Consider the following 27,038-nt stretch of genomic DNA (forward strand, 5'->3'; position numbering starts at 1 on the left):
CTCAGCCTCCCGAGTAGCTGGGACTACAGGCACCCGCCACCACACATGGCTAATTTTTTGTACTTTTTGTAGAGACAGGGTTTCACCATGTTAGCTAGGATGGTCTCGATCTCCTGACCTTCTGATCCACCCGCCTCAGCCTCACAAAGTGCTGGGATTACAGGCGTGAGCCACCAAGCCCAGCTGGTTAGCAGATAAATCTTAATAACTAATAATTTTGCATGCGTATAGCTAAGCATAACTATTGTCTACAGGCCAAATGTATTCATTGCTTAATGTCTGCTGAGGATACTCGAGCTTTGGACATAACAATTGGCTTTATATGTGTGAAAGATTGTCTTACTGAAGTGAGCAAATCAATTTTCCGTAGGCCAGTAGAAGAAAGCTTTTAACATGTTGAAAACATAAAAAGTTAACACTGAGTTCATGTTGAAAGTGTCGGTGAGAAAGAATAAGGAAATTATCTTCCTCATATTGTAGAGAAGTACGTTTTCTCCAGGAATACTGTGCAGTGTAAGTGTGAACACCACAATCTCCTTACCTGATTTCAGGTGTAACAATCTCTGCAGCTAGACTGTCTGAAGACTCCTGACTTCCAAGAGGCATTAACCCTGTAAATATACAAACATAAATATAAGGCTAATGGAAAACACAGTTATACAATTTTCGATATGAAACCCTACTTTGAGCATTAATTTTAACAGCAAAAATCATTTTCAAGTAAAGGACCACGTCACAGTGGTCTTAAAATATTATTAAGTATTATTATTTTACCATTTTAAGCATTTTTGAGTGTGCAACAGAATGGCATTCAGTATATTCACAATGTTGTGTAACCATCACTATTACCTATTTTCAAAACTTTTTCATCATCCAAATCACAAACTCTGTAACCAATTCCCTATGCCTCCCTCCCCTATCCCCTGGTAACCTCTATTCTATTCTACTTTTTTTTTTTTTTTTGAGACGGAGTCTCGCTCTGTTGCCCAGGCTGGAATGCAATGGCACGATCTTGGCTCACTGCAACCTCTGCCTCCTGGGGTCAGGCAATTCTTTTGTCTCAGCCTCCCAAGTAGCTGGGATTACAGGCGCCCGCCACCACGCCCAGCTAATTTTTTGTATTTTTAGAAGAGATGGGGTTTCACCACATTGGCCAGGCTGGTCTTGAACTCCTGACTTCAGGTGATCCTCCCGCCTCAGCCTCCCAAAGTGCTGGGATTACAGGCGTGAGCCACTGTGCCCAGCCTTACTTTTTAAATGTAAAGATGTAACATACATATTTCTCTCTGTCAGGTTTATAGAAAATATTCCTTATTCTTTTTTTTTTTTTTTTTTTTGAGACACAGTCTCACTCTGTCGCCCAGGCTGGAGTGTAGTGGCATGATCTTGGCTCACTGCAACCTCTGTCTCCTGGGTTCAAGCAATTCTCCTACCTCAGCCTGCCGAGTAGCTGGGATTACAGGTGCCCACCACCATGCCCAGCTAATTTTTGCATTTGTAGTAGAGATGGGGTTTCACCATGTTGGCCAGGCTGGTCTCAAACTCCTGACCTAAGGCGATCTGCCTGCCTCAGCCTCCCAAAGTGCTGGGATTAAAAGCATGAGCCACCACACCCGGCCACCTTATTCTTTTAAATGGCTCTACTGTATACAGTTGAATAAGAATACTATTCCTGTATTGCTGAACTTTCAGGCTGTTTCAAAATCTCACTATTAGAAACAATGCTTTAATTCATTAGGGTAAATTTAATTCCTAGAGCAAAAGTGCTAGGTCAAAGGACACATACACAAAAAAGGTGTCCTAGTCCTTTTTCTGTTGCTTATAACAGAATAACTGAAACTCAGTAATTTATAAAAAACACTATTTTTGGCTGGGTGTGGTGGCTCATGCCTGCAACCCCAGCACTTTGGGAGGCCGAGGTGGGTGGATCGATTGAGCTCAGGAGCTCGAGACCAGCCTGAGCAAGAAGGTGAAACCCTATCTCCACCAAAAATACAAAAAATTAGCCAGGCATGGTGATGCATGCCTGTATTCCCAGCTACTTGGGAGGCTGAGGTGGGAGGATCACTTGAGCCCAGGAGGCAGAGGCTGCAGTGAGTTGAGATCGTGCCATTGCACTCCAGCCTGGGTAAAGGAGTGAGACCACATCTCAAAAAAAAAAAAAAAAAATTATTGTTTACAATTCTAGAGTCTGAGAAGTCCAAGACTGAAGGGGCACATCTGGTAAGAGCCTGCCTGCTGGTGGGGACTCTCTGCAGAGTCCCGAGGCAACACAGGGCATCACATGGTGAAGGGGTTGAGCATGCTCACTTGTTCGCTCAGGTCTCTTTTTCTTTTTATTGAGGAGTTTCACTCTTTTCACCCAGGCTGGAGTGCAGTGGCGCGATCTCGGCTCACTGCAACCTCCGCCTCTCAGGTTCAAGTGATTCTCCTGCCTCAGCCTCCCCAGTAGCTGGGATTACAGGCACCCGTCTCCACACCCAGCTAGTTCTTGTAATTTTAGTAGAGACGGGTTTTCACCATGTCAGCAAGGCTGGTCTCCTGACCTCAGGTGATCCACCCGCCTCGGGACTTTCAAAGTGTTGGGATTACAGGCGTGAGCCACCGCACCAGGCCCTCTTTTTCTTATAAAGCCACCAGTCCCACTCCCATGATGACCATTACTCCATTAACATATTAATCCATGGATGGATTAATCCATCCCTGAGGGCAGAGTCCTCATGCTTTAATCACCTCTTGAAGGCCTCATCTCTCAAAACTATCACATTGGGTATTAACTTTCAACATGAGTTTCAGAGGGGACATTCAAACTATAGCAGCAAGGTTAAAACCTATAGGTTTACAGGTGCAAAGAAACAAATGTGATAGTTTACATGAAAGGCCTTATGGTTTCTTCATGATATCAGAGCTGAGAGAAAAATGGTTAAATTTCAGGTTAGATTCTTAAAATTGTATAAAAACTCATGTAGAGGTCGGGTGCAGTGGCTCACACCTGTAATCCCAGCACTTTGGGAGGCCGAGGCAGGTGGATCACCTGAGGTCAGGAGTTCAAGACCAGCCTGGCCAACATGGTCTCTACTAAAAATACAAAAAATTAGCTGGGCATGGTGGCAGGCGCCTGTAATTCCAGCTACTCTGGAGGCTGAGGCAGGAGATCACTTGAACCCGGGAGGCGGAGGTTGCAGTGAGCAGAGATCGCACCATTGCGCTCCAGCCTGGGCAAAAAGAGCAAAACTCCATCTCAAAAAAAAAAAAAAAAAGAAAAAGAAAAAACAAAACTCATGTAGAGATGATTAGAGATATGTGAAAGAACTGCAAGGCAGCAATGAGGATGCTGTTATAATCACAAACGATATATTTTTGGTGAAAACAAGAAAGATATATAATAATTTCCTTCAGTTGTCCTTGGTAATCTGGAATAGGGAAAAAAAATTAGGATATTTCAATTAGGGTTTGACAAGCTTGGTCTAGAAACGGTGAAGAGAATAACGAACGAGAGTGGTGGTGAGAACAAAGTGAAAATGGTTTCTGTGCAGCTGCGTAAACTAGAAAATGAAGCAAGAAGAGAGCTGATTAATAAGAAAACAGAGAGAGGGCTAGGAGGTGAAATGAAGGAGAGGAGCAGGGAAAAAAGAATGTTATAGTCAGAGGAAAAGAAAAATTCCAGTTTCAGGTAACTGAAAAGCCACAGGCTGGTTACTGGTCTGGGAGTGAACTGTGAAGCCAAACAAGCAATCCATCAGCCTCCACCATCCCCAGCTGATGACAAAGGAGTGGGAGGGGTAAACCTTGAGCGAAGTGTGGTTCTTTTCCTAGCAGAAAGAGCAGTTTTCTCCTTAGGATCTAAGTTCCTTAATGGAGTGACACCAACCCAACTTTTCTCAGTTGAAAAAAATTCACTGCTTTAGGAAGTCTGATGTACTTAAAAGAAAAGTATCATTTCCTTTTAGAGACAGGGTCTCGCTCGGTCACCTATGCTGGAGTGAACCGGCACAATTTTGGCTCACTGTAACCTCAAACTCCTGGGCTCAAGTGATCCTCCCATCTGAGCCTTCCAAGTAGCTGGGACTACAGGCATGAGCCACTGCACCCAGCCATTATTTTTATTTTTATAATATATATTTAGAGACAGATGGAGTCTCAATGTGTTGGCCAGGCTAAACTCAAGCTCCTGGACTCAAGAAATCTTCCTTCCTTGGCCTCCCAAAGTGCTAGGATGACAGGCAAGAGCCACCATGCCTGGCCCATATCCTATTTAATCTTTGAAATAATTGTGTTAAGTGTGCAACACTAAATTACCTGCCACTAGGTATGAGCAGGAAAACTAGGTCACTCTAATCTGTCAAGAGAAAATGGTTATCTGGCTGGGCGCGGTAGCACATGCCTGTAATCCCAGCACTTTGGGAGGCCATGGCGGGCAGATCACCTGAGGCCAGGAGTTCAAGATCAGCCTGGCCAACATGATGAAACCCCTTCTCTATCAAAAATACAAAAAGTGACTGTGTGTGGTGGCTCATGGCTGTAATCCCAGCACTTTGGGAGGCCGAGGTGGGTGGATCACCTGAGGTCAGGAGTTCGAAACCAGCCTGGCCAACATGGTGAAACCCTGTTTCTACTAAAAAAAAAATACAAAAATTAGCCGGGTGTGGTGGCAGGTGCCTGTAATCCCAGGTACTCAGGAGGCTAAGGCAGGAGAATCGCTTGAAACCGAGAGGCGGAGGTTACACTGAGCTTAGATAGCACCATTGCACTCCAGCCTGGGGGACAAGAGTGAGACTTCATCTGAAAAAAAAAAAAAAAAAATTAGCCAGGCATGGTGGTAGGCACCTGTAATCCCAGCTACTCAGGAGGCTGAGGCAAGAGAATCACTTGAACCCGGTAGGCAGAGGTTGCAGCAAGGCCGAGATCACGCCATTGCACTCCAGCCTGGGTGACAAGAGCGAGACTCCATCTCAAAAAAAGAAAATGGTTATCTGATATCTTCTTAAGAAAGAATATCAGAGTATTACAGCCAACACAGGAAAAAGCACAACTTTTTCTATATTACATTTAATACTGTTTTCATTTAAAATTACATATTGGGGAGTGCTTTGCATTACTAAGAGCATCTAAAACTCTTCATCTGGCTCTGGAGAAATAAGTTATGATTCTCATTTCGCAGAACAAACCAAGTCTTGGACAGTTTAGTTACTAGCTCAAGCTGCACAGCTAGTTAGCAGCAGAGCCCATTATGATGGTATTCAATGTTTATGATAGTACATACCAGTTTTCTTTTTAAAGTTGTGAATCTTTTTGGGCCTTCTTTAATGGTTAAGTGTTTTTGTTTTTTGTTTGTTTTTTCTTTTTTTGGAGACAGAGTCTCACTCTGTCGCCCAGGCTGCAGTGCAGTGGTGCTATTTCAGCTCACTGTGGCACCCACCTCCCGAGTTCAAGCAATTTTTGTGCCTTAGCCTCTCGAGTAGCTAGGATTACAGGCACGCACCACCATGCCTGGCTAATTTTTCTATTTTTAGTAGAGGCGGAGTTTTGCTATGTTGGCCAGGCTGGTCTCCAACTCCTGGCCTCAAGTGATCTGCCTGTCTTGGCCTCCCAAAATGCTGGGATCACAGGTGTGAGCCACTGTGCCCAGCCTAATGGTTAAGTGTTTTAATCAAATAAAGCATACGATAAAGTTAACCTAAATATGTTTTGGGGTATCTCCATACATCTTTTTTTTTCCTCTTAGTGACTGAAAGTTTGAATTATATGGAATCATCAGCCCACCTAAATGATTGAGCTTTGGGTCTTTTTGGGTCAACCAAGGGAAAGTGAGAAGGAAGTCAAGCCAGCCAAGAAACTACTCTCACACCCTTCTGTGGTTGGTTGTATTTGCAAGACAGGGAGTCCCCAAGTGTCTTCACTTTTTGATCCTTAGCATGGTTCCCATTTTAGAAGGTGAGGTCCCAGACTCCTTTCTGCTTATATAAGAGGTGTCAGGCAAGAGTGTTATTCAAGAAAATTTTTTCTGTAAGTCATTTCATTAATACTTCTTGAGGACTGTATGATCTCACACTGATAATAAAGGGGATGACAGAAAGGTGAGATATAAATACGTTCTCCCAACATGCAAAGTGAGGAAATGAATTTTACTTTACATCTGCCTTCATTATCCTATGCCAGAGGGCCTAAAATATTGATGTGCACAAGAAACATCTGGGGCACTATTTTAAAATTCACCTTTCTGAGCCTTGTGCCCAGAGTCCCTGATTTGTAGGCATGAGTGGACCTGGGAATCTGCATCCCAGGTGATTCTAACACTATTCACCATGCAGTAAGAAACACCATTCTTTCTTTGTTTAGTCCCTAGGCTGGAGTGCAGTGGCGCGATCTCAGCTCACTGCAAGCTCCGTCTCCCGGGTTCACGCCATTCTCATGCCTCAGCCTCCCGAGTAGCTGGGACTATAGGCACCTGCCACCATGCCCGGCTAATTTTTTGTATTTTTAGTAGAGACGGGGTTTCACCGTGTTAGCCAGGATGGTCTCGATCTCCTGACCTTGTGATCCACCTGCCTCGGCCTCCCAAAGTGCTGAGATTACAGGCATGAGCCACTGTGCCTGGCCAAGAAACACCATTCTTATACAAACTGGATGAGGTTTAAAAAACTCAAATTGCAATTAAGTCTTTGTTTCTGTCATCCTTACCAAATTGTCCTATTACTAAATTGGCCCTTTTCTTTTCCTTTTTGTTGTCCAGGCTGGAATGCAGTAGTGCGACCTCAGCTCACTGGAGCCTCTGCCTCCCAGGCTCGAGTGATCCTTCTGCCTTAGTCTCCTGAGTAGTTGGGCCCACAGGCACACACCACCATACCCAGCTAATTTTTAAATTTTTTTGTGGCGGGGGGTGTCTTGCTATGTTGCCCAGGCTGCTCTTGAACTTGTGAACTCAAGCCCTCTGTCCACCTCAGCCTCCCCAAGGGTTAGATTACAGGCATGACCACCATGCCTGGCCTAAATTTGCCCTTTTCTACCAAACACTGACAGCCCCTAACCTGAATAGCACTGTTGGGTCTAGGCTTAAATTGTCTGCCCAAAGCAATTTACAACAAAGTAGGAATTAGACTTAAATCACCTCTTACGGCACTTGGATTAAAAATATATATATATATATATATACACACACACACATATATATATACACACACACATCTACATCTACATCTTGGCTGGGCACGGTGGCTCACGCCTGTAATCTCAGCACTGTGGGAGGCCGAGGTGGGCAGATCACATGGTCAGGAGATTGAGACCATCCTGGCTAACACGGTGAAACCTTGTCTCTACTAAAAACACAAAAAATTAGCTGGGAGTGGTGGCACACCCCTGTAGTCCCAGCTACTAGGGAGGCTGTGGCAGGAGAATCACTTGAACCTGGGAGGCGGAGGTTGCACTGAGCCAAGATCTCGCCACTGCACTCCAGCCTGGGTGACAGAGCGAGACTCCGTCTCAACATATGTATCTATCTTAAGGTAAGTATTAGAACACCTCTATTACATTACTTTTGTTTCTCCTTTGGAGAAATTAGCACGGCAGCGTCGTCTAATTCGATAGCTGGAGAAGTCACGTCCACTTTTTTCATGGGCTTGATAAAGCCCTATCATTCCTTCTTGACTCATCCTGTGTCTTTGGGAAGCCTTTCTGGGTAAATCTATCCACAAGGAAGATCCTTTACGTCACTACCAGCCCTTGCACACGTTTCAATTATAGCACCTATCATCTTGTACCACAGTTGCCTAATTTATTTTTGTATCTCCAGCTCTACTAATAGACACAGTGCCTGGCAAACAGCAGGTGCTCAATAACTGCGGGATGAATGAGGCCATGGCAAGAGACCAGGCCGGGAGTTTTAAAAATCAATGCTGACTGAGAAATGAAGTACGGAAATGTCAAGGGCTGGAATAAAAATAATCCCTAACAGCACAGAATCCTCCTTAAGGGAACACAGGTCAGGCAGGTGTCCCAGCCCGGCGGCGCTGAGGGCTTGGTGGTGTTTTCATTGTTAGGAAACAGGCGGGCTCTCTCCTCCCCGCAACCCCTCAAGAGCCCGGCCTCCCAGGTTCCCGCTCCTGGGTGCGCCCCACCCGTAGCCGCCTCTCCCCAGACCGCTGCTTGTCCACCCCGGAGCCACCCCTTCCCATCACTACACCAAGGAGGGGAGTTCATATCCTCTAGTGAGGGCCTAGGAGGCCTTTCTTGGCCAATCAGTAGCCAGGCCCTGCAATTCAGGAGGGACTCGGCATCCACACAGACAGCTGGACTGCCAGGCGATTCCTTAGGGTTCTTGTTTTACGCACGGCTTAGAGGTCAAAAATAAGGGGACACGGTCCTCTCAGAATGGAAAGGAGCCGCAGAGACTGTCTGGGTTTGGCCATTTTCTAAGACGAACTGCTTTTCAGATTCCTCTCCACCTTTTGCGCGTTCGTCTGAAAAAGGCGGGTGTGACTAATTTGGAAATTGGCTCAGTGACTAAGGGTTCGGACCACCATCTGGACCAATAAGAAAAGGCAATCGCTGGAGCCCGGGCTTTGCGAGGAGGAGCGCACATGGGCCCAGTGTTTCATTTTTATCTATTTAGCACACAATCATGTTCAAGTGAACCAAATAGTTTTATTTATACTATTAGAAATAAATCATCTGGCTGGGCATGGTGGCTCACGCCTATAATCCCAGCACTTTGGGAGCCAAGGCAGGTGGATTACCTGAGGTCAGGAGTTCCAGACCAGCCTGGCCAACATGGTGAAACCCTGTCTCTACTAAAAATACAAAAATTAGCTGGGCGTGGTGGTGTGGCTGTAATCCCAACTACTTGGGAGGCTGAGGCAGGAGAATCGCTTGAATCCAGGAGGCAGAGGTTCCAGGAGGCAGAGGTTGCAGTGAGCCAAGACAGTGCCATTGCACTCCAGCCTGGGCAATAAGAGTGAAACTCCCGTCTCAAAAAAAAAAGAAATCATCTGGTTTGTACTCGCAAAACGTTTTTACCTTGTGTTGTGAGCTGCCCTTCTTGAGCTTGTACACAACGAAGCTCTTCAATGGTTTCCTTCAGAGAATCCCTTTCTGTTCTCAGCCTCTGGAGAGACACAAAAACATGGAGGGTTAGCTTCACGTTTTAAGAATTTATTCATCAGAGGCCTCTGCCTTACCTAATAGAATGATAAACAACAGTGAACATGAACATGTTTTACCTTTTGCTTTTCTATGGAAAGACCACAGAAGGAGGAAAAGATTATAACAATTTTTCCCATTTAACAATACTAAATATCTACTATGTGCAGGGCAATATGCTATCCATAGTTAAACAAAACTGTCTACTCCATCTTTAACAATTAGTAACTAATTTCTTAACATTCTTTTCACTAGACATAAAACATTGGAGAACAAAGACAATAAATATTCACAAATCATGAAAAAGTAGAAATATTTTTAAAAGATTTGAAATATGCTGAACAACAAAAAGTCCTCTATTAATCATACAGAAAACAAGAAAGCTACACAAACTTATAGAAAGTCATGAGCAGAACAACGTAAAGGAGGCAACAATGGTAGAAAAGATAACTATATAAAAAAGAAATCTGAATGGAAGTATTATAAAAATATTCTTTCCACTTTTTTGCCTTATTTCTGAAACACAAATGGAATTCTCCTATAGCTTAAAAATAAATAGGATTTCTAATTTTTAAATTCATAACTTAAATGAATTAATGTGGCCAAACATGAATTAAACATAATCACCTTAATTTTAGCAGTGCTCAAAACCAAAATGCCTAATATATATACTCACGTCCTTTTCTTTTTGAAGACTGTCAACTTTTTCTTTTAGCCGCTTATATTCAAAATCTAGTTTATCTGCTTTCTTTGATTCTTCGGATAATCTATTTTGTAGTTCTACTACCTGATACAGAAAGATACCATTACTTATACATAATCTGAAACATTAGAAATTATCCTTATTTTCTTCTACAGGTTTAAGAAAACCAAACTCTCTCCCACCAGTACTCAAATGCATATGATCCAGCAGTCTAACACAGTGGAGAGAACTAGGAATAAAAACCTGCCCAGTTACTATTGGGTCCCAACCAGAATCATCCAGTGTAACAACGTTCAAAATCATAAACGAATCTACAGGATTTTCATTTCCAACAACAGAGATAACCAGGTAGTCTGAAATTCTTTTTGTATAAAACAAAATAAATGCTGGGGTGGGGGAGGGCGATTCCAATTGCATAGCTAAGCTTACAAGAAAATAAGGGAAATCCTCAGAGATTAAAACCAGAATGAGAAGTTCATGCAGATGCTCTGGGTACCATGAGGTGTCAACTGCCGATAACAGGAACCTAGAGCTTTAAAAGGAGATGAGTGGTTGTTAAACCACCCTGGGCTCTAAAAGGTAGCAAATCAGCAAATAGGTGGATTAGGAAAAAAAATTTCATCAGCTGGAAAAATAAACTGAGTGCTTTGGGATTAAAAAAGCATAACTTGGGGGCTAAGTGCAGTGGCTCACGCCTGTAATCCCAGTACTTTGGGAAGCTGAGGTGGGAGGATGACTTGAACCCAAAATTTGAGACCAGACAAGGCAACATAGTGAGACCCAGTCTCTATAACTCAAAAATTAGCTGGGTGTGGTGGCACATGTCATAGTTCCTCAGGAGGCTGAGGTGGGAAGATGACTTGAGCCCAGGAGTTCAAGACTGCAGTGAGCTATGATCATACCATTGCACTCCAGCCTAGGAAACAGAGTGAGATCCTGTCTTTAAAAAAAAAGTAAGAAAGAAAAAAGGGGTAACTTGGAAGTTTGTAATGACAGCCTGTTAATAATACATGGACTTGTGTTTGAATTTTTACTACTTGCATTGTCTGGGAAAACCTAAGCCAAGCAATTAGAGGGGTATTAGTTGGTAATGCTGTGGAAAATCTGCCATAAACAAACACACATATTGACCACAGAAACAAAACCTCAACCCATGAGCCTCAGGATTCCCCAATGTAAAGATGAGCTAATGAAAGAGCAAAATCCAAAATTATAAAGGCCATAAAGAAAATGCCACAACGAACAAGACTCTATGGAAAACATTAACAGCAATAACAACCAAAAAATAACAGAATAAGATCTCCAAGGATTTCAGATTGGAATTATCAGATACAAAATATACATACTTAAAAAAGTAAAGAGGAAATCTAAATTTTAAAAGGAGTTAAGAGGCCAGGCACGGCAGCTCACACCTGTAAGCCTAGCACTTTGGGTGACTGAGGTGGGCAGATTGCCTGAGCTCAGAAGTTCCAGATCACCCTGGGGGCAACATGGTGAAACCCCGTATCCACTAAAATACAAAAATTTAGCCGGGCTTGGTGGTGCACTCCTGTAATCCCAGCTACTCGGGAGACTGTGGCAGGAGAATTGCTTGAACCCGGGAGGTGGAGGTTGCAGTGAGCTGAGATTGCACCACTGCACTCCAACCTGGGCCACAGAGCCAGACTCTGCCTCAAAATAAATAAATAAATAAAATAAAAAACAAAAAGGAGTAAGAGACCATCAAAAATAACCAGAGAGATTTGAAAAACACACAAAGAAGGCTTGTAGATGAAATATTATCATTTAAAAAATAAAGTGGCCAGGCACAGTGGCTCACGCCTGTAATCCCAGCACTCTGGGAGGCCAAGGCAGGCGGATCACCTGAAGTCAGAAGTTCGAGACCAGCCTGGCCAACATAGTGACACCCTGTCTCTACTAAAAATACACAAAAATTAGCCAGGCATGGTGGCAGGTGCCTGTAATCCCAGCTACTCGGGAGGCTGAGGCAGGAGAATCGCTTGAACCTGGGAGGTGGAGGTTGCAATAAGCCGAGGTCGCACCACTGCACTCCAGCCTGGCGACAGAGCGAGACTCTGACTCTGTCTCCAGAAAAAAAAAAAAAAAAAAAAAACATACACACAACATATAGCAATCTTTGTAATATACTGGCAAAATAAAACATTCTGTACGTAATCAACAAGGAATGCTTTCCCACCATTATTTTTACTCCAAGTTGTACTGAAGTCCGGGTATGCCGATTAAGAAGAAAAAAAAGGATATGGAATAGAAAGGGAGAAATTGGGCTGGGTGCAGCGGCTCACGCCTATAATCCCAGCACTTTGGGAGGCCGAGGCAGGAGAATGTCTTGAGCCCAGGTATTTGAGACTGGCCTGGGCAACATGGAGAAACCCCAATTCTACAAAAATTACAAAATTAGCTGACTGTGGCGGCACACACTTGTGGTCCTAGCTACTTGGGAGGCTGAGATGGAAGGATCACCTGAGCCTGGGGGGGTCGAGGCTGCAGTGAGCCATGACTGCACCACTGCACTCTAGCCTGGATGACAGAGTGAAACCCTGTCTCAGAAAAAAAAAAAAAAAGACCCAAATTCCTTTTATTTCTTTACTATATCCCTTCTGACAAGAGAATCTACAGACATTACCAGAAGTAATATGAGAATTTGGCAAGGTTGCAGAATCAACATATAAAAGTCAATTTCATTCATATAAATTAGCAATAAAGTGAAAATGGAATCTATCTAACTGCATTTAAAAAGCAACCCCAAACACAAAAGTACCCAACAGTAACTACAATGAAATATGCACAAAATCTTTAGAAGAACATTAATAAACTTAACCCAAAGACATGGAAGACCACAGAAAGGTATCATGTTCAGACAGAAACAACTCTCCCCAAATTGATCGACAGTCAATGTAATTCCAGTTCCCAAGAGTTTGGAGTTTAAAGGGAAAGCAAAGGGCTGAGAACAGACACTTTTGAAAAAGGACAAAGTATGAGAGTCTGCACTACCACCTATCAAAATTGCTAAAAATTTGTAAAACATGAGTGTGATATTGGTGTAGGAAGAGATAAATATACCAAGGGAACAGAAGAAAGTGTCCAGAAATAAACCCATATACAACATGGATATTTTAGATATACAAGGTAGAATTGCAGGTCATTGTGGAAGAAAGGACTATTAAATAAATGGTGGTAGGCTGACTGGTTATCCACACAGACAAAAAGAGTCTCAAAGGGATCCCTACTTCACACCCTACACAAAAATTAATTCCAAGTGGATTAAATACCTAAATGTGCAAAACAAACTTTAAATCTTTGTAAAGAAAATAGAGAAGATTAGACTATAACCTTATATAGGAAATAATTTCTTAAAATATAAAAAGTACAAATCATAAAAGTACTTTAAGTTCATTATGCTGAAATTATCAACCTCAAAAAAGTAAAAGGACAAGTCATAGATCCATAGGAGATTAAGTAAAAATATGTGCAAGTGATAAAGAATATCTAGAACATATAAACAACCTTTAGAAATCAGTAAAAGAAATGATTCAATTTTTTAAGTGGGTAAAAGATGAAAATAGGAAATTTACAAAAGAAATATGGTCAGTACAAATATATTTGTAATCAGGGTAACATGAAGTATAATTAAAAGGAGACACCATTTTATACCCATCTAATTGGCAAATTTTACTTATTTTTCTTTTCTCAAGACAAGGTCTTACATGTCTCATGTTGCCAGCAGAGTCACATGCGGCACAAAAGCAAAGCTGGAATGCAGTGGTGCAATCATAGCTCACTGTAGCCTCTGAGGCCCGGGCTCAAGCGATTCTTCAACCTCAGCCTCCCAAATAGCTGGGACCACAGGTTCATGCCACCATGCCCAGCTAACTTAAAGTTATTTTTAGAGATGGGGTCTTGCTATGTTTCCCAGGTCGGTTTGGAACTCCTGGGCTCAAGCCACTCTCCTGCCTCAGCCTCCCAAAGTGTTGAGATTACAGGCGTGAGACACTGTGCCAGGCCAGCAAAATTTAGTTTGCCAATACTGTGTGTTGGTGATGATGTGAAGCAACAGGAATATAAACTGCTTGTTGGTAGCACAATCACTTTAAGGAACAATCTGCTAATATCTAACTACATTGAAGATACTCTTAGACAGAAAGTCCATCAAGTTGTAAAACCTTCACACATATATAGTAGAGGACCTGTACAATACTATTTATATGGCATTTCTTTTAACATAGAAAAAAAAGCTGAAACATCCTGTAGGTCTCTTAACAGGAAAATAGATAAATTTTGGTACAGAGACTAACTGAGATACTATACAGCAGCAGAAATGAATGTTATAAAGCTACACCTATCATGATAAACAAGTCTCACTGAGCAAAAGAAAAAAAAATTACGAAGAGTGCTTTCACTGTATCATTTACATAAAGTTCTGGAACATGTCAAAGTGCTACAAATTTTTAGGGATAAATATATATATGTAGCAAAAGTATAGAGAGACGAATGGGAATGAAAGCCGCAGCATGGAGGCTGCCTGTAACGAGGAGGGGGAGAGCATGTTTTATTCAAGCATGAATATTTACTGAACTATGCTTTTACATTTGTATATTTCTTAAGTATTACATAATAAATAACTAAATAAATAAAAATAAGTAAATAAAATAAAAGTACCTGCTATGGAGAGTTTAAAGCTCTTTAAATATTAGATAAATATAAATAAATACAATAGGCCCGGCATGGTGGCTCACAGTGGCTCACGCTTGTAATCCTAGCACTTTGGAAGGCTGAGGCTGGTGGATCACTTGAGCTCAGGAGTACAAGGCCAGCCTGGGCAACACAGTGAAACCCTGTCTTTACCAAAATACAAAAAATTAGCCAGGTGTGGCAGCATGCGTCTGTAGTTCCAGCTACTCGGGAGGCTGAGGCAGAAGAATAGCTTGAACCTGGGAGGTGGAGGTTGCAGTGAGCTGAGATCATGCCACTGCACTCCAGGCTGGGTGACAGAGTGAGACTCAGTCTCCTAAATGAATAAATACAATAAAGAAAAGGTAAAAAACAGAATACCATGAAAACAAATCAGTAATTTTGGTAAGCTACATGTCATAACTGAGAGCTTGCCTGAAACCATCATCAAGATGCTGTGTTTCTTTTTTACCTGTCTCTTGTAGGTTTCAAGTTGACTTCGCGCTGCGTTGGCCTTTCTTAACTCTTCCTCTAGACTGACAGTATTCTGCATATACATGGTATTCTTCTCTTCTAAGAGTTTAACCTGCCGCCTTAAATCACCAAGGTCTTCTAGCTTCTTTTTATAAGATTCTACTTGACCTTCTAGTTTAGATACTTTATCAGAAGAATGTCTAGAATTAGATGGGAAATTAAAAAAATCAGAAACACATCCACACTTGTAAAGTTGTTTCAGTGTTAAGAAGGATTGCCAGGAAACACACATCTAATGAAATAAGACAAAAGTGATTCCAGGTTAATTTTCTGCACAGGTTAACAAATATGACCTAAGTTACAACTAAATGTTTAATGGAGAATAATAATTTAAGGAAACCAAGCAGGAGAGGGCAGCCAGCAGAGTCACATGTGGCACAAAAGAAAAGTTAGTTTAACAGTGTCCGAATAATTTGGCAATTATCAGTGACCACCAGAATAGCAGCTTCAGTGGGGTAGTGTGGGCAGATAGTGGGGTTGGGGAGAGAATGTCAATTTTACCTTATGTAATCTAAGTTTGGTTCTGGTGGGAAGGAGAGAGTAATAACTCCCTCTCTTTTTAAGACTAAAGAGACCTAAATGCACGTGTGCATGTGTACGAAGGAGAGAGACGCAAAAGGCAAAAGAAATGAGGATTGATGTAACACAGTCCCTGCGTAGGCCAGAAAGGTAGAGGTCCAGAACACTGAAGAAGGAATTAGCCCTGAACAGGAGGAAGAATAACAGGTCTACACTCACTAAAGAAAGGGTGGGTGGGAACCCAGGGAAGTTCAGAGGTTTTGGAGACAAAAGACATGGAGAGTTCAGCAGTTCATGGCCTCTTTCTTCGCTGCTATAGGAGACAAGGTCATCTATTGAGACTAAGGCATGGGAGGTGTGTGGGGAGGGCAGCCAGGGGAGTAGAATCCTGAGGAATCAGAATGGCTGTGAGTGAGACAATGAGCAGGGGGAGGGCGGGCCATTGGGAAGAACCCATCTCAGAAGGAAGCCACCAATTGGCAGCAGCACAAAACTATCAATTATGCATTTCCCCTGTTCTCAGTATTCAAAGAGCAAAAGTGGAAAATGTAGATGGTTGAGATAATCAACAGAGGATAGGAGACTGTACAAGCAGAGGGGTGAAAAAATGAGGTGACAGTGAGTGAGGCACCTCATGAGAGAACTGAAGGGGTAATAACAAGGCCCAGCAAGAAAATGAGGCCTTGCGGGCGTGGCGGAAGAACAGCTCCAGAGCTGTACAAGTAAGAAGTGATGGTCACAATTTCTATTTTACAAACACTTGTGTATCGCTTAATTGCCAGACACTGTTGCAAGTGTTTACAAATATAAATTCACTCAACTCCTTATATAAACCTGAGGTAGGCATGTGTATTGTTTCCATTTTGCAGATGAGAAAACAGCCATACAGAGGTTGCATAAGCAGTAGACCCGGGATCCCAGCCCAGGTAGCCTGGCTCTTAAGCTTGCTAGATCCTCAGAAACCCTAGAGTTTCTAACACCAGAGCCAAACTGTGCTGGGCGGTGAAGGTGAGGTTTTTACCTCAGCACGTCGATCTCATCTTTCAGAGACTGAGCTTCATCTGCCAAAGTGGTCAGTTCATCATTCTGTTGCCGAAGTTCAGAGATCTCCTTTTCTAACTCTTCACAACGTATTCGATAATCATCTTTGGCTGCTTCTAGTCTGTAACCGATATAAAATAGACCAAGAAAGCACTATTTACTGCCTCCTCATTCTCCTTAGAACAGTAAAAGAAAGATATAAAGCATGAGAATAAAGCCTTCTTGAGTATGTCTCCCATGTTAGTGGCCACAAGCTGCATTTTCAAGCACTAACTGTCATAAAAATGAACTCCACTGTCCCAAGTCTTGGGAACGGTGACAACTGGTTACTATTTCCCTACCAGAAAGCAAGACATCATGCAACATTTTTCTGAAATACTGCAGATACAATTTAAGGGTTTTTTAATTATAAAATTAACACATATGGTCCGGCACAGTGGCTTACAGTAATAAACCCATTATGTTAATAGAAACAACATACTCTTTATGAAAAATAACCATTTTCTAAAACAAAAAAAGTGAGAAGAGTGGCACTGTTTTACATTTTTGTGATTCTATTATCTGTTTTAATAGAAGACAGCTGGGTTCTCATATTTGTTTCTACATTCATCTGTTGGTGACATGTTGTTTTTTGGCTGAAGCATGTGAAGAAAATCCAGCCTTGCAGACACATAGTCGGGAAAGAGAGGGTCTTGCAGATTCTCCAAAATGGTATCAGAGGACCTCCAGGAGCCTCGACCATTCTTTGAACTGCTGACGTGGACCAAAGGGAATGGACTGTTTCTAAGGTTTCTAAGGAGCCTAAGAAAAGTTTATTACTTTTTCCTGTTAAGGTAAAAGAAAAAAAAAAAATCCAGAAACATTTCACTGAGGAATAACAAGAATAGTTATGTTACCACACTCAGTTACTCAGTAAAGTAAAAATCTAATTGATTTTTAATTTCTGTTTTAACACTAGAAATCTATGGCTAGGGAAGAAACAAGTGATGACGCACTTTTTAGTAAACCATCACAAAATATTTTCATCATACTCTTGTCTTTCGATTTTATGCTTCCGTCTTATCTTGCAGGACATATTTTCCTTTTTCTTCTTTTTCCTTTCACCACCCAAAGGTCAAAGGGCCCTTCTTCCTTCCTTTTGGGCTTTTCTTCCCACAGAAGATGTCTGGAAGATTGTTCCTTTAAATCTCGCCTGTCCTTTTAAATCAGCTCACCCCTTTAAATAAGCCTATCTCTATAAACACACACATACACACACACACACACACGTATATAGATTTCTATAAGTCTATAAATGCATCTGTCTTTTAAAAATCCCTCCCTGTAACTTTTCATGTCATCTGGCCCTTCCCGAAGATGTGCTTATTTTGAAATCCCTAATCTGTGGCTTATGGTCTGCTCTGACCATTACTTTTCCAAACAAAAGTCATTTCAGATTTTCAGTGAAATTTAATCTTTCTGGCGATCATGTCAACTCGCCTTCAGGCCCCTTCACAAATGTTCTTCCTCGGTCTTATTTGAAAGTTTCCTCAGTCGCCTTTGTTTCCCACAGAGGGGCAGGTGTGGGGTACTCCCTCTCACTCAGGTATCCTATAGTTGCGGCATTCTGCCTTCAAATAATAAGGAGGGTGGCGCTCTGATAGAACATTTCCTAGATGTGAAGTAGTTTCATGTTGTGTGAGGAGATTCTGAGTTGTTTATTTGGAGCCTCAATGGACTGCAGTTTCCCAGAAGTCCTAACATTATATTTTTTTTTCTTTTTTTTTTTTTTTCTGAGACAAAGTCGCGTTCTGTTGCCCAGGCTGGGGTGCAATGGCACGATCTCGGCTCACTGAAATCTCCACACCCCCAGTTCACGCGATTCTCGTTTCTCAGCCTCCCGAGTAGCTAGGATTACAGGCACCCGCCATCATGCCTGGCTAATTTTTGTATTTTTAGTAGAGATGGGGTTTCCTCATGTTAGCCAAGCTGATTTTGAATCCCCGACCTCAAGTGATCAGCCCGCCTCAGCCTCCCAAAGTGCTGGGATTCCAGGCATGGACCAATGTGCCTGGCCAATATACTCTTAACTTTAAATGACAGCTAACAAATTTTTAAAAATCAGATTTTAATGAGTTGTCTTTTACCTGAATGTTTCTTCTTGGAGCTGTTCTAATTGAGTCTGGAGCTGCAAATGCCTTCTTCCTGCTGGACTGTTAGGGTCTTCTATAGAATCAGATTGATTGAGTCTTTCCATTAATACCTGATTCTCTGCCAACAAACTACTTTTCTCTTCCTGCAATGCTGCAACCTGTTGGAATATAGGACAACGGCAGTTATTTCTTCCAACTACACTGGCATCAGCTCAATCACTTGTGAATTACCATTACAAATTAAAGCCTATATATAGATTTTTTGAGGTGGAGTCTCACTGTCGCCCAGGCTGGAGTGCAGTGGCGCAATCTTGGCTCACTGCAAGCTCCGCCTCCTGGGTTCACGCCATTCTTTTGCCTCAGCCTCCCGAGTAGCTGGGACTACAGGCGCCCACCACCACTCCTGGCTAATTTTTTCTGTTTTTAGTAGAGATGTGGTTTCACCATGTTAGCCAGAATGGTCTTGATCTCTTGACCTCATGATCCGCCTGCCTCGGCCTCCCAAAGTGCTGGGATTACAGGCGTGAGCCACTGCGCCCGGCCATTAAAGCCTATTTTTAAAGAAGTACAATCAATCTCTACTTAAAACATTTACATCATTTTGGAATACTGCACGTGCAGAGCAAGATGTAAGAGTAACAATTCATTCTTATTTCATATTTGAAGAAACACCTCACCAGACAAGATATAGAGATGGCAAAGAAGCACACTTAATAAATAATCATTAGTTACCAAGGAAATGCAAATTAAAATCACATTATTATATAACTACACTCCCACTAGAATAAATAAAATTAAAAAGACTGACTCTACCAAATGTTGGCAAAGAAACTTGTGGTGAGAATATAAAACGTTTCAAACATTTTGGAAAATAGTTTAGCAGTTTCTTAAAGAATTAAACATGCAACTACCACATGACTGATTTAGCCATCCTACTCCTAGGTATTTACTCAGAGAAATAAAAGCATATGCCCACACGAAGACTTAGGAACAATGTTTATAGCAGCTTCATTTGTAATAGAAGAAAACTGGAAACAATCCAAACGTTTGCCAACAAGCAAATGGATAAATGATTTGCATCCCAAATCCAAAAATCCAAACTCAGAAATGCTTCAAAATCTGAATGTTTCTGAGCACCTACATGACACTCAAAAGAAATGTTCATTGGAGCCATTTCAGCTTTTGGATTTTTGGATTTAGGATGCTCAACCAGTAAGTATATAATGCGAATATCCCCAAATCCAAAAATATCCCGAATTTCAGATATGGAATACTCAACCTGTACTACTACTCAGCAATAAGAAAGAATTAACAATTTACAGCTACAACATAGATGAATCTCAAAATAACGTTAAGAAGTCAGACAAAAGGCCGGGCGCAGTAGCTCACGCCTGTAATCCCAGCACTTTGGGAGGCCGAGGTGGGTGGATCACCTGAGGTCAGGAGTTCGAGACCAGCCTGGCCAACATGGTGAAACCCCATCTCTACTAAAAATACAAAAATTAGCCGGGCATGGTGGCAAACGCCTGTAATCCCAGCTACTTAGGAGGCTGAGGCAAGAGAATCGCTTGAACCTGGGAGGCAGAGGTTGCAGTGAGCTAAGATCGTGCCATTGTACTCCAGCCTGGGGGACAAGAGCGAGACTTTGTCTCAAAAAAAAGAAGAAGAAGAAGTCAGATCAAAAACGTCAATATATTTGGCAGAACTCCTTTTTACACACAGACAAAAAGAATCTAATTTTCAAAACATAAACATGGCTGGCATGGTGGCTCCTGCCTGTAATCCTAGCACTTTGGGAGACTGAGGGAGGAGGATTACTTGAGCTAGGAGTTGGAGAACAGCCTGGGCAACACAGTGAGACCCTGTCTCCACAAAAAATAAAAAATTAGCTGGGTGTGGTGGTGAATGCCTATGGTCTCCACTACTTGGGAGGCTGAGGCAGGAGGATCACTCGAGTCCAAGAGGTCAAGGCTACAGTGAGCCACGATCACACCACTGCACTCCATCCTGGACGACAAAGCAAGACTCTATTTCAAAAAAAAAAAAAACACACGGGCCAGGTGCAGTGGGTCATGCCTTTAATCCAAGCACTTTGGGAGGCCAAGTTGGTAGGAATGCTTGGGGCCAGGAGTTTTGAGACCAGCCTGGGTAGCATAACAAGACCCCATTTCTACCCAAAAAAAAAAAAAGAAAGAAAGAAAATTTTAGCCAAGCCTAGTGGTAGGCGCCCGTGGCCCCAGCTATTTGGAAGGCTGAAGTGGGAGGATCACTTAAGCCCAGGAAGTTGACTGCAGCAAGCTGTGATCATGCCACTGCACTTAGCCTAAATGACACAGCATGACCCTGTCTCAAAAAACAAAATGAGCCAGATGAGGTGGTTCACACCTGTAATCCCAGCACTTTGGGAGATGGAGGTGGGCAGATCACCGGAGCTCAGGAGTTTAAGACCAGCCTGGGCAATATGGCAAAACCCCAACTCTACGAAACATAAAAGAATTAGCTGGGTGTGGTGGCATGCGCTTGCAGACCCTGCTACTCGGGAGGCTGAGGTGGGAGGATTGCTTTAGCCCAGGAGGCGGAGGTTGCAGTGAGCCAAGATTGCACCACTGCACTCTAGCCTGGGTGACAGAGTGAGACCCTATCTCAAAAAACAAAACAAAACATAAACATGATTATTTAAGAAAATAACAAAGCAAAGGGGCTTATAACAAAAACCTAGTTTCCTATGGAGTTTTCCCACTCTCCAGAGAATATTTTTACGGTTCCTAATTTTATTGCTTTTGGTTGTCACTTTACATATCTAAATAATGTCACACAATTATTTCTTGACTTATCAACCTTAGACATTATCTAGTGACTCTCTCCTCTGACATGTTTGATTATAGCAACTTGAGTCATTCCTTCCTACCATAAATATAGTTAATCACTGTTCTCACTTCTTTCATTGATCACCTCTGCAACTTTAAACTACTTACTGATTCATTTCACTCAGTCAACCACCCACTCATTCACTCACTCACCTACTATGTGCTAGGTATGGCTGCAGTTTTCTAAGTGCAAGGGATACAGTGATGAAAAAAGGGAAGTTCTTACTCATGTGTTATATATTCAAAACAAATTATAAGTAAAAACAAATCATTGCACAAGAAAGTAAATTAATACATACATGTAAAAACCAGAATATAAAGTGCTATGCAGAGTGATATGGTCTGGATATTTATCCCCTCCAAATCTCATGTTGAAATGTAGTCCCAAATGTTGGAGGTGGGGCCTGGTGGGAGGTGTTTGGATCACAGCATTGGATCACTCATGAATGGCTTGGTAGTGTCCTCACAAGTGAGGGAATTCTTGCAAGACCTGGTTGTTTAAAAGTGTATGGCACCTTTCCACCCCTTGCTCCTACTCTTGCCATGTGACACAGCTGCTTCCCCTTTGCCTTCTGCCACGATTGGAAGCTTCCTGAGGCCCTCACCAGAAGCAGATGCTGGAGCCATGCTGGAAAGCCTGCAGAATCGTGAGCCAATTAAACGTCTTTTTTCTTTATAAATTACGCAGCCTTGGGTATTTCTTTACAACAATACAAAAACTGCCTAGTACACAGAGGGTTAAAATAAGAACAACAAAAAAGACTCGGTGATTATTTGGGATTACTCAACCATGGAAGGCCTTCCTGAAGAGACCTACTTTAGACCTACTTCAGTGCCTGATGCATCCCAGTGCCTGACATTTTATGACAAATAAATCAGGTGATTTTTGAGCTGAGGTTGGATGACAAGGAGCAGCCAGCCATGTAATGATTGTCTCCCTGTAGAAGTGGTTCTAGATGCCCTACTTGGTTAAGATGAAAGCCATCATTTCTGGCTCTCCCTTTCCTTCATCACTCCTGTTTTACTTCTCAAACTCTATCATTGGCATCTTAACTTTTACAATAGTGTTTCTCTGTAGGACAATTCTAAATGTTGAAAACCAATAAGGTTTACATTAAACATTACATGCTTATGACTGTGTTGCTGTTTTCTCCACAGCAAAACATGCTGTAGGGCTACCTCTTCTCTTCTCATAACCTCTCTGCAACACTATCATTCATTTTGCAATCTGTCCATACCTGGGATTGGCAAACTGTTCTGGTGTAAAGGACCATACTGTAAATGTTTTAGGCAAGTACTCCACTCTGTCATTGAAGCCTGAAAGCAGCCACAGACAATACATAAAGGAGCCATGATAAAATTGTATTTGTAAAAACAGAAAGCAAGCCATAGTTTGCCAATCCAGTATATAAATTTAATTTTATATTACTAAAGATACTTATATTCTGCTTATAAAAATAATGAAATCTTATTAGTATAACTCTTAGCATTTGTATATAAATTCTAAAATCTGAAATGCAATTAATGGCACTTACATTACAACTTTGTAAATATTATTTCCTAGATAACCCAACAAGTGTGATGTGATTACTTTCTTCAATATGCATCCAATGCAATGACCAACTCATATGCCTTTCAAAGCAAAATGCCTCTTCTATTACAAAGTATTATGAACTCTACATATGCATAACCCAGTTTTAACAAGTATCAAAACATGGCCAACTATGTCTCCCATGTATGTCCCCCTCTTTAGTCAAAGTAAATTCCAGACAAATAATCTTATTTTTGTCTGTTATTTGTGAAAGGTATTCTCAACTTTAATTATGCTCTTGAATTTTTTTTTTTTTTTTTTTTTTTTTTCAGATGTAGTCTTGCTCTGTCACCCAGGCTGGAGTGCAGTGGCGCAATCTCGGCTCACTGCAACCTCTGCCTCCCAGGTTCAAGCAATTCTCCTGCCTCAGCCTCCCAAGTAGCTGGGATTACAGGCGCCTGCCATCACACCTGGCTAATTTTTTGTATTTTAGTAGAGATGGGGTTTCACCATGTTGGCCAGGCTGGCATCGAATTCTTGAGCTCAAGTGACCCGCCCCCCTCAGCCTCCCGAAGTGCTGGGATTACAGGTGTGAGCCACTGCGCCCAGCCATTTTTTCCCTAAAAAAGGGTTGCGTTATAGTTAAGATGTACTGTATGACAGTACACAGCACATTTGGTGGTATTTATAGTGGTATGTTTCAAAGAGGTGGTGCACAGAACAAATCTCTTACCTGCATATCCAATTCATGGCATCTTTGAGAAATTTCTTCCTTTGCTGACAAAGCTTCATTTAGTTCCTCTGTAGTTTTCTTCAGCTGGTTAGAAACAAAGAGATAAACATTTTAATATGAAGTGGTAACAATTAATAATTCGTATGTTCAACACAGAATTAAAACATTTCCCCGTCTTTCCTGAAGAGGGAAGGGTGCAAGAGGAAATCAAGAATCCTGTGGAAGAGTACAAACACAGCACTTTTAACTTTAAATTAATTTATTTTACTCTAAGTCTTGATTTTTCCATCCTCTGAATTTGGCTCATTCCCCATATCAAGTTTTTTTATGCATCTTTTTTGATCTACACTACCTGGTTCTTGGTAAGGATAATTCTTTAATAACTGAGAAATTTTACCTTCATAAAATATGTATGTGCTAGAGGAACAGGGATTTTAATTGTTAAAATATGCAGCTAGAACATTTCAACACAAGTGTTTTCGTTATATTAAAACCTTATGCTGGGGGGTGGGGGAAGGAGAGTCATATTAAAACCTTATGGCAAGGCAAGGGGAGGGATAGCATTAGGATAAATACCTAATGAGCGTTGGCCTTAAAACCTAGATGATGGGTTGATAGGTACAGCAAACCACCATGGCACATGTATACCTATGTAACAAACCTGCACATTCTGCACAGGTATCTCAGAACTTAAAAAAAAAAAAAAAAAACTATCAAAAACTGTTGTGAAAATAGTTAGAATACGACGAAAATTTTGCATCTCCTGAGATTAAGAAAACAAAAACATTACTGAAGGAAAAAACCTTATGTTAATTTGTACAGCACCGTTAAAAAATTTGTTTACTCTCAACATAAACCAAACATTCCTGAGTTGTATCTCATTACTATATAAACTCTAAATTAGCAAAGTATGAAAAAAAATTGATTAAAAGAAAATTTTATTGTCTCTTCATTTCATGTGACCAAACCTCTGTGTGGTAGATAAAAAAAAAATTAAAGCTTGGGTTAAAATTGCAATATGTCTGAAGATTTTCCTGCAAAACATTTAGAAACCACGGGGAGGAAGTGAAAGAAGTCAAAGAATACAAAGATTTCTATTCATGTATTGCATGAGATGTACAAAATAGCTTGAACACAGAACCTGACAGTGTAATTAACACTTCATTAAGAAGCAATATTTAGGCGGGGCGCGGTGGCTCACGCCTGTAACCCCAGCACTTTGGGAAGGCGAGGCTGGTGGATCACAAGGTCAGGAGATTGAGACCATCCTGGCTAACATGGTGAAACCCCGTCTCTACTAAAAATACGAAAAAAAATTAGCTGGGCATGGTGGCAGGTGCCTGTAGTCCCAGCTACTTGGGAGGCTGAGGCAGGAGAATGGTGAGAACCCGGGAGGTGAAGCTTGCAGTGAGCCAAGATTGCGCCACTGCACTCCAGCCAGGGCGATAGACCAAGACTCCGTGTCAAACAAAAAAAAAAAAAAGGAAGAGATATTTAAAAGTACAAAGTAACTTTTCTGTTAAAATCACAAAAATACATTGTGGGATTCCTTTAAAAATGCAGTAGTTCTTAGAGCATTTAATTATTCGCTACTTCACAGAAATGAGGGGTGGGATCGAGAAGACATCTTCAACTCACAAAAGGAAATAAAAGGTAAGTATCTTTTGCATTATATACAAACCATAAAAATAAATTCATGTCATTTTCCAGGAATTTGACATGTCATTTTCCAAGAAAATGACAACTGTATATTTCATTTTACAAGAAAATGACATGAACTTATTCTTATGATTCATATAATCATAAGCTGTAACATCTATTGTGTTAAATGTGGCACACTGATGTCACTAACAGAAAAATAAAAATTCATGACTAGAAAACAGGAGTCACAATAAACTAAAAAAATTAACCTATTTCAAAGTAGGTTATGCAACAGCATTTTAATTGCAAATGCATTTTATTACAAATTATAAACTTAATTATAAATGTGTAAATTCCACTAGTAAAATAGCTTATGTTCTTAAAATTTTAGGTAAAATATAAAGAATTAAACCAATATAATAAAAAGCAATTTTAACCCATTCTTCTCATTAACATCTGATGCTTATCCTTTTCAACCTTTTCATGAATTAAAAACAATGTAAAATTATATACCTGACGATCAAGGTCAACATAGGCATCATTTCCAGCAGAGACAGGAGATTCTTTACTCATCAGCTGAAATCAAGATTTAAATGATTATAACTATGAGGCAAAAAAGACATTCTACATAAAATACTTAACATAAGAAAATGAATACCCAGCCACTGTAGAAGTATAAAAATTAAAATGAAAACATGCATGTAAAACACTTTGCATGAAAGCTTCTGAGTCCGGAACTTTTTTTGTCCCCACTCCAGAATAATGCCCTCATTTAAAATTAGAGGGCTGGCTGGGCGCGGTGGCTCACGCCTGTAATCCCTGCACTTTGGGAGACCGAGGTGGGCGGATCATGAGGTCAGGAGTTCAAGACCAGCCTGACCAACATGGAGAAACCCATCTCTACTAAATATACAAAAATTAGCTGGGCATGGTGGCGCCTGCCTGTAATCCTAGCTACTCAGGAGGCTGAGGCAGTAGAATCACTTGAACCTGGGAGGCGGAGGTTGCAGTGAGCCGAGATGGTGCCATTGCACTCTAGCCTGGGCGACAGGGCGAGATTCCTCTCAAAAAAAAAAAAACAAAAAACAAAAAACAAAATTAAACAAACAAATAAATAAATAAAATTAAAGGGCTATCAGCACCATAAGACACAGCAAGAGAAAAAAAAGTAAATAAAATAATAAATTGAATTAGAGGTCTAAATTCTGATGCTCATTTTCACCGCAAGCCTAGTAATAAGAATCTAGTATTACGTATTCTTATCACAAAAATGACAAATCATTAAAATTAAAATGTGGCTACATACTTAAAAATAGTGGCTTCTCACTAAAAATAGCAATACTATTTATTTCTAAAGAATAAATGTGGACAACATCAGTATTAGCGAAAATCACTGGCTAATGTTTAATGATAACACACACACACACACACACACACACACACACACACACACTGATGCCCTAACCCTTATGTTGCAAAGAGAGAAGATCCAGAGATCTTCCGGATCTCTGGG

The 27,038-nt window shown here is 41.3% G+C and overlaps 1 protein-coding gene across 2 annotated transcripts in view; it reads right to left on the reverse strand.

Annotated features, from left to right (window-relative positions):
• The window catches only part of HOOK3 (hook microtubule tethering protein 3), a 131,869-nt gene that overhangs the window by 47,458 nt on the left and 57,373 nt on the right, over positions 1-27,038 (reverse strand). For both annotated transcript variants that reach the window (XM_031013584.3, XM_055349172.2), the window contains exons 7-14: positions 26,039-26,101; positions 23,885-23,968; positions 18,748-18,911; positions 16,602-16,742; positions 15,000-15,201; positions 9,812-9,922; positions 9,013-9,100; positions 542-611 (exon numbers count right to left, since the gene is read on the reverse strand). In XM_031013584.3, coding sequence (XP_030869444.1) covers positions 542-611; positions 9,013-9,100; positions 9,812-9,922; positions 15,000-15,201; positions 16,602-16,742; positions 18,748-18,911; positions 23,885-23,968; positions 26,039-26,101 — 923 coding nt within the window. The remainder of the gene's footprint in view (positions 1-541; positions 612-9,012; positions 9,101-9,811; positions 9,923-14,999; positions 15,202-16,601; positions 16,743-18,747; positions 18,912-23,884; positions 23,969-26,038; positions 26,102-27,038) is intronic.

This window comes from Gorilla gorilla, chromosome 7 (assembly GCF_029281585.2).
Source record: "Gorilla gorilla gorilla isolate KB3781 chromosome 7, NHGRI_mGorGor1-v2.1_pri, whole genome shotgun sequence".
Lineage (NCBI taxonomy): Eukaryota > Metazoa > Chordata > Mammalia > Primates > Hominidae > Gorilla > Gorilla gorilla.